Raw genomic sequence first — 8,949 nt, 5'->3', positions numbered from 1 at the left:
CCCCAAGGGGGAGTGTTATGAAAGTCATATCGAGACAGCACCGAATATGTTGAAAATATAAAGGATGTGGGGTCCGCTGCATTATTTACACAGTAAATTTCTTTTCTATATATATGATCGATTTCGATCATTTGTAAGATCATCATTCACTCTTCTCTTCTCTCTAATAATAATCTTTCTATCAGTATTAAAAATTCCACGGGTATAAAATTTTGTCCTTATTTAAATTCCTGCGATACAATAAAATTCCAGTTCTATTTATAACAGTATATAACGCCTCTTGAATTATAATAGAGAAGTTGATAAATTGATACTTGGTTACTAGACTCCCAAAGCAAACACAGTACCTACTAACATAAAGACACAGAAAAAGTCATGTTCTATTCCGGCAGTTTATGTTTCGTTGATCTTTCGATTTTTGCGCTGGCATTTGAGTTGTCTCCCCAAAATGTTATAAACTCCTTGTGATATTTTAGTTAAAAGTCTACTTAAAATCAGAGCAATAAGAAGAAACAAATAATTAGTGACCAATATTCAGTCGATGATATAGTGATATTCAATTTCTGGTACCTTAATATCAAAATTTTCCATGTTCTCGGACATGAGACTTTTCTTTCATTACATATTGGATTTTGAGACCGGTCTCACCTATATTTCCATATAGACCATTGTCAAACGAATCTTCATTGATAGACACGCTGAAAGGTCTTATTGTTTCTCCTTTAGGTTGCTGCAAAGTTTAAATACGATGGTGAAATCATATGGATAATTTTCATATACAAATTAAACTTATACAAGGAATTCTTTAAAAGACAAGTTTTCGAATAGCCATGTAAATGTGCCAGTTAAAATGCAAATAAAAGAAACCCCTAAAAAACACAGGAGTCCAAATTGATAACGAGAGATGAAACATATATTAAGATAATTACTTAACTTCTAAAATGTTTTAAACAAAACTTCTAGAATGTTGATCGTCTATATATGATATGTCTTCTCTTAATTCAGATACATAAATGGAAATCATTACGAGCCGTTTCATTTCAATCAAACCTGAAGTTTTCAAAGTTTAGGTTTCAATCATGGTTGAACAAAAAAATAAGTTTTCAGTCATAAAGGATAGAAAGGTACATGGTTACTTCCTGGGAAATTCATTGACCTTTCTTCTTTGAGAAGCTCAATGAATATTGTGGATTAAAGATCCCATTTCTGGAATGAATTAAGATGATATAACTAGAATGCTATACTGAAACTGATATAAGAGACACATGAATAAAAATATGTATTTATGGAAATATTGTATGACTGCATAGGATAGTAGTGCAAATCTGTTGCTATGGGTTTATTTGCAAAAACGACTGATCTCATATTGATCTCTTTTTCATGTAAAAGTATCATTAATTATTGTTAATAAGAAAGTTAATATGCGGCTAATCATATTTGGATTCTTTAATAGTACTAGATCCGTGTCCGCGCTACGCGCGGATTCTATATTATAAAAAATTTAACTTTTAAATTATTTTGAATATTTAAAATTATTTTGAATTAAACTAGAGCAAAAAAAGCTTGGAATGTTTAAAACAATAATGCAGGTGATTATAGATAAAATATTTCATTAAAATTTTTAAAGGGAAATTTTCATATTTACCAACTCGTACATTATTCATGTTTACCGCTAAAAAAAACATTTTAAAAAAAGAAATTTTCCATGTTTACCCTCTTCGTTAAGAAGCAAAAGACCTTGCTTTTTATATATAATAAATAATTATTTAAATAAATAAAAAATTATATTTTTGAATTATACTTTTTCAAATTCGAACTTTCTAATAATTTTTTTTCTGAATTTGTTTTTTAATTATCTTTTGAAAATTGAAAATTCTTTTGGAAACTACATTTTAATTTTCTAAATAATTATTCATTTATATATTTATTCGAATCCTAAATTCCATATTTAAAAAACCCAGTATTAGGAATGTGGTATTTTTGGTATTACCCTTTTTAAAACATTGTTATATTGATAGATTTTGTATTTCAAAATTTTATTTTTTTGTTTAATAATTATATGTTTTTATTGTTTTATTTTCAATATTTTCTCCATGTATCTTCTTTTCTCTTTCAATTTTATCAGGTTAATTATATTGACAACTTTTATTTTATTTTGATATATTCAATTTCCGTATGTTTGACATAATCTATGATTCATTTAAAAATATTTCATGTTATTTCTTCAAAAATTTAGCATAGATATCAACTAATTTTAGATAGTATTTTCCTTTTCTAATTTATTTTTACATTGGTTTTTTCTTTTTGATAAACATGATTATTTAAAGGAAAAATTAGAAAAATGAGACACTTTGAACTTTGGTTTGTCACAATAGGATTTGTAGAAGATGTTTTAGGAAATTATGATTTTAATTCCTGTAAATACCATACTACCCTTAATTTTGAATTATTATTATAAATTGTAATTTTCGTAATTGATTTTAAATGTTAAAATATTAAAAAGTTAAAAATAACAAAATTTTAAAATAGACAAAAGGGAGACGTGGCCACCCTTATACCCTAATTTATTTTTCTTCTTGTCTTCTCCGCCGCAAAGTCATGGCTCTCTTCCATGGCAATTTAGGGTTCAATGGAGAGAACCCATGTTCTTCGTCAGTGTTTCATCTGCCCGTAATCTCTAATCTTGTCTCTGTAAACACAACAATTGGTTCCTGGAATGTGGCAAACCACGCCTATTGTTACACATGTAAGTCCCATCACGCGTTGGTTCTCCGACCATATAAACATCGTCAAACTGATTCTCTTGTGTTTTGTCTTCTGCTTTCTTTCTGCTGTGTCTATTGTTCGGTTTTATGCATGATAAAACCTGGTTTATATACTTGTTGTTCTCACTTTTTATGGTTTATTGTTGCTCATCAGGTTGCTGATTATCTGAATACTACAAAAGAATCCCTTCTGATGAAGATGGCGTGGGAGATGATGAACCCTGAGTACAAAAAGGTATTTTTGCTTTCATCCTGTCTTTGATTTTCTTGAATTCTGCTAACTGTTATGTTGACGTTCTTGTTAATGATACTTACATTTTCTATCGATTATGAGGGAATGCATAGGAAACCTACAGCAGTGAAAAAGAAAGATCCTATTAGTAAGACTGCTGCTCCTCCTAGTAAGAAAACTTCTGCAACCACAAGCCTAAGCAATGCAGAAAGCGAAAAGAAAAAGGTCGGTGCTACTTTTCTTCCAGCTCATTTTCTGTTATAGTTTGATATATTTTTAGATCTTCTTTAGTTTTTCAAATGTAGCTAAATTTCTTGTGTCTTCTTGTGTACAGAGACTTAGTGCATATATCAATTTGGATGTCTTGGATAAGCTATTTGATGATGTAAGTTTACCCCGTCTCTCTAGCATTATCTGTCACATTATCTAGCCTCTTGTTTTTTTGTGTAATTTCTTATGTGTATTCACTTCTGTGTAGGAGAACTCTCCAAAGATGACTAAGTTGGAGAATCAGTTGTTGTTGGTGACCAAGTGAAAAATTCACAGCAAAGCAGCGAAGAAGAATGCCTTTTGGAACCTGAGGGTTCTGAAGAAGATGCACCAGAAGAAGATAAACCAGTCTGGAACAAGGATTATAGTATTGAAGAAGCTAATGGAGGAGAGGATGAATTATATGGCGGAGCTGATCTTGAATATGAAAATCAAGATGAAGCAGAATATAACGAAGATATTATTCGGTGATCTCATTTTACATTGTGAATTGATCTCAACAACATTGATTATTATTACTTTTTTGACAAAAATCACTGAAATTACATTCATCATCTTTCCCAATCTAATAAATGAAAGCCTTCCACATTGTTCAAAAGAGTGCATCTCTATTTTGTTTTCCTCTGCAGATAGAGTAGTAGTTTCTAATGGACTAGTAGTTTCTAATGTTACCATTCGACCTTTTGTCTACTACGAAACTCCACTCTTCACTGCAACTAGACATTCATTCACCAGATTAAACATAGATTAGAACCATGTTGTATTGATAGAGAGAATAGATGATTATGTGGATGAAGAAGAGAGAAGACACAAAAAACGAAGAGAAAAAGATCGTGGGAGAAGGAGAAAAACGTGGGAGAAACTATTCTATGAGATATTTAGAGAAGATTTAGCTTAGATTTAGGAAACATCTTTAACCGAATATGGAAGTTTCCATATTTTCCGGATTTTCCGTAGAATATATATCCTAGCTAACTCAGAACACAGTAGAGTAGATGTGAAACATATTCTTCCTTAAGCGCCACATAAGGTAAAAGGCAGAACATGTTATGGCACAAAATATAGATAAGGTATATCACTGCGTTGTGGTTATATGTAGTTATCAAGCTTTAGGTATACCGAAGACATCTTTCTTGATTATAATGTTTTGAAATACAGCTTTGTTAGAATATATATGAAATACAGCTTTGTTAGAATATATATGAAACTCTCTTTCAGGGTCTTGATATCTTCCAAATAAATTACAAAAGCTGGTCATTCTTCTGGTTCCGAAACCATCTTCACCAATTGAGAACAATCTGTTGCAAACGTAACCTGAAATTGACGTAAGTTCCTCATGCATTCCATTGCCCATAAAAGTGCTTCCATCTCCGCATGAAGAGGCGAAAGACTAGCCCTTACATTCCTCGCCCCCAGTAATCCATCGAAACCTTCCAAAGTACTAAGCCAACCTTGTCCTGAAAACTTAGCACCCTCCTTCCACGAGCCATCCGTAAAACACCATCTTCCTGGGATCGACGGCAATACCGTGTCTATTCTTGGTGTTGGCGTCCTCTGGTCATTTACTACTTGTGCCTCAGCCCATAATGTTGATTCTGTTTCCGCCAATTTAATCATATCCATAGGATCTATATCCAAGTTGCTGAAAACTTTATTATTCCTACATTTCCAGATATACCATAGAATCCATGCAAACTGGTGATCCTCCATCTGCGGGAAAACTCTCCAGAATAGATGATCCATATTTGTAAATAGGGAACTTGTTGGAAAAAAACTATTAGCTAACCATTTTCATGTTTCTTTTTCAAAGAGCTTCCATATCAAGTTAAATTTCTTATTGATGTTTTTTATTTGTTATTTTTTCTAATTTAGTTTGGGAGTATGATTCTCATGTAATCTACCGTAAAATAAAACTTGTTAACATTGTTTTGTTGGACTCTTTTGAAGTTAGTTTCGATAAGTTAGTATATATATCTATTAATTTTTTAGATTTTTTTTAGCAAAAAAATAAAAACTTTTAGATATTTTTCTTTTTATATCTTTGGTAGCTTATTTTGAGAATTTTTTTTTAAATATCATTAATTAGATACTACTTTTAAAGATGATTTTGTCAATGAATCATATTGTGAGAATGGTAGACTTGAACATGTCTTTGCTTGAGTTGTTGCATAGAAGTTGGTGAGACTGTATAAGGAGTTTGGTTTCAGGCACGTGAGTAACAGTTGCCTTTCAAGACATGGACAATGTTTGGGGTGGAAACTACTTTAGTTGTTAATGTGTTTATTATTTAGAGAAGGGATGAAAGAGAGAAGTTGCATACATGTTTGTTGTTGCTGATATTATTAGAGCAAGATGAGTAAACCACTTTTGTTTGATTCTGCACTTTCCATAAATAGATGATTCCCAAATCCAGTTTTTCATTGCATTAGTCTGATTTGACACCATTGAAAAAAATTGTTTGCCTCTTGATCTCACCTAAAAAGAATCCACAAAACCTTATTTGAGTCGTCATTTCCTTTGGCATCTTCATACGAGTGCGGATACTGTAAGCATATAATAAAACATCAAAACAACTATAACAGATACATATCATTAGCAACATGAGACAAACTACTTTAAACACTTTAAAATTAACCTGCGATTTATAATTCACAATGCATTATCGTAAGAGCCAGCTCTTTGTTCTTAAAGGTAAAATAAAATGCAACTTTATTTCAGAATAAAATATGTTGTTATAGTGTTTTTGATTATCAAAAGTTATGTCATTTCTCTTACTATATGGGGCTTGTAGTCGAAGAAAATCATGTAAGTAACTACCACCCATTTGCTTGACATTCGTGCTTCTTGTATGTAAGGCATCGTCAATCTCGTAATAATCAACGAAAGCTGTCTCCTTTGTTTCCAGAAAAACCTAAATCCTCGATTTCTAAATTTACTAAACTATACCTTCAGGTCATCATTTGAGACACTCAGGCTTGTTTTGTCCACTCAGAGACTCTTGCAAGGTTTTGCCTGCAAAAACAAAAGGTCCATCAGAAAGTGTCACGATAATATCATTACCAAGAATAGAGTCATGATAACATATCAAGCATCTAAAGGAATTTAAATACATACCAAAAATCATTTGAAGAACATTCTCACTAATTCATATCAATTGCAATTAAGGGGAACAAATTTATTGGTTTGAGAATATGAGGCTGTACCTTATCTTCAAGGAAGAGCAGCTCAACGCCAATGAACGTCCCAAATTTCACTGGAAACTGCCGATGGAACCATGAAGGTTGATTTTGAAGCCATAAAATCTGGAATCTTTTTTGCTGGCCTATGGAGTAGTGCAAGATCGAAAACCCGAGGAATATATATATATATATATATATATATATATATATATAATAGAGCTGGGGAAATCGAAGGGGCATCTGACATTGGAATGTTTTATTATTAAATAAGGCTTTCAGGAATCTAAGTGGTCATTACGGAGCTGCTGAACGGTTGTCTTTAGGGTTTTTGGATTGTGTTTAGGAGTTATACCGGGAACGTTAGAGAAGGGAATGGATACAGATTTCATGAGGTTAGATGACGACATGTAAATCTTGATGATGTGACACTTTCATTGGATATAAATATTTTGGTTGATGTGGCATAGTCTATGATGTGGCACTTTCATTGGATATAATATGTTGTTATAGTGTTTTTGATTATCAAAAGTTATGTCATAAGAGATCTTACTATCTGGGGCTTGTGGTCGAAGAAAATCATGTAAGTAACTACCACCCATTTGCTTGACATTCGTGCTTCTTGTCTGTAAGGCATCATCAATCTCGTAATAATCAACGAAAGCTGTCTCTTTTGTTTCCAGAGAAACCTAAATCCTCAATATCTAAATTTACTAAACTATACCTTCAGGTTATTATTTGAGACATTCAGGCTTGTTTTGTCCACTCAGATACTCTTGCAAAGTTTTGCCTGCAAAAACAAAAGGTCCATCAGAAAGTGTCACGATAATATCATTACCAAGAATAGAGTCATGATAACATATCAAGCATCTAAAGGAATTTAAATACATACCAAAAATCATTTGAAGAACATTCTCACTAATTCATAGCAATTGCAATTAAGGGTAACAAATTTATTGGTTTGAGAATATGAGGTTGTACCTTATCTTCAAGGAAAAGCAGCTCAACGCCAATGATCGTCCCAAATTTCACTGGAAATTGCTGATGGAACCATGAAGATTGATTTTGAAGCCATAAAATCTGGAATCTTTTTTGCTGGCCTATGGAGTAGTGCAAGATCGAAAACCCGAGGAATATATATATATATATATAATAGAGCTGGAGAAATCGAAGGGGCATCTGACATTGGAATGTTTTATTATTAAATAAGGCTTTCAGGAATCTAAGTGGTCATTACGGAGCTGCTGAACGGTTGTCTTTAGGGTTTTTGGATTGTGTTTAGGAGTTATACCGGGAACGTTAGAGAAGGGAATGGATACAGATTTCATGAGGTTAGATGACGACATGTAAATCTTGATGATGTGACACTTTCATTGGATATAAATATTTTGGTTGATGTGGCATAGTCTATGAGTCTCAAATTTAGTTACTTTTATATAGTAAAGATTACTTTCTACATCATGAGGTGATTCTCTCATTTGTTTTTTTTTTGTTCTTTTTACTATCTCGTATCCCTTATATATTAAATGATAAGCATTGTATTAAATGCATTCACATTAAAATGGACACGTAACAACCTCACAATGATTTGATAATAAATATGCTAATGCATTCACACTATATTCATAAATGTGTTCACATTAAGTACTTTGCGCATCTTTTAATATAAAACTCACATGCATACTTTTAATAAAACTCTAGATTTTTTTGATTCGAATCCAAAGAGATAACGAATCAACAGCCTAATTCGATCTATTATCCGTTTTGATTCGATTCATTACCCGTTTTGATTTGAATCAAAAAATCTGGATATCCGTAACTCTACGAAGCAAATCAAATATTAAAGTACAATATCCAAAAACAAAAAAAATCACAAATACCAATATTTTTAGGAACAAATATATTTATTTTTTGTCGACAGGAACAAATATATAATTCGATATGTTATATGCATATATATATTTTTATATGTAAAGAATTATATATAGACGTTATATATATATATTATAGTTTATATAAGTCTTACAACATTTTTATGAACTAAATTTATTATATTAGGCACTAAAATTTTAAAAGTTAAATAATGCTTTATTTTTTAATAAAATGTTATTATTAAAATTTTCAATTATTTTAAAAATTTTAATTTATTTACGGATCAAATCGGATATTCTTTAAAATTTTTAAAAAAATTCGGATATCCGAGTCATTGAATATCCAGGTGGCTAAAGATCGAATCAACACGAATACCTCCAAATACCTGGATATTCGATCTGTGTCCACCCCTATTTAAGGATACAATTTTATTTTTTATATGAAATAAAATTCACTAATGTCTAGGCTTATTTTATTTTTAATTAATTTCATTTTAAGAATTTTATATTTCATGTGTTATTCTAAATAAAAATGTTATTTAATATTCATTAACAATGTCTTTATATATATTTACCAACCACTTTTATATACTTTTATACGATTTTCGGAATCGTTAAAAAAATAAGTTGGTCCA

General features: G+C 31.1%; 1 protein-coding gene across 1 annotated transcript; it reads left to right on the top strand.

Moving 5' to 3' along the window:
• Positions 1-2,716: 2,716 nt before the first annotated feature.
• On the top strand, positions 2,717-3,532 carry LOC106330846. Its single transcript, XM_013769251.1, has 5 exons — positions 2,717-2,746; positions 2,920-3,000; positions 3,100-3,222; positions 3,332-3,382; positions 3,476-3,532. Exons 1-5 carry the CDS (start codon positions 2,717-2,719, stop codon positions 3,530-3,532), a joined length of 342 nt encoding a protein of 113 aa, XP_013624705.1.
• The last annotated feature ends 5,417 nt before the right edge of the window (positions 3,533-8,949 follow it).

Source organism: Brassica oleracea, chromosome C3 (genome assembly GCF_000695525.1).
Source record: "Brassica oleracea var. oleracea cultivar TO1000 chromosome C3, BOL, whole genome shotgun sequence".
NCBI lineage: Eukaryota > Viridiplantae > Streptophyta > Magnoliopsida > Brassicales > Brassicaceae > Brassica > Brassica oleracea.
Note: the sequence above shows the minus strand (reverse complement) of the source record. Positions and strands in the feature narration are given on the sequence as shown.

Excerpts from the sequence above, each read along its gene's own strand:
- LOC106330846 (XM_013769251.1), top strand. The coding sequence starts at position 2,717 with ATGTGGCAAACCACGCCTATTGTTACACAT. Across the intron at positions 3,001-3,099 it reads TGAACCCTGAGTACAAAAAG|GGAATGCATAGGAAACCTAC; the intron begins GTATTTTTGCTT and ends ATCGATTATGAG. Across the intron at positions 3,383-3,475 it reads TGGATAAGCTATTTGATGAT|GAGAACTCTCCAAAGATGAC; the intron begins GTAAGTTTACCC and ends ACTTCTGTGTAG.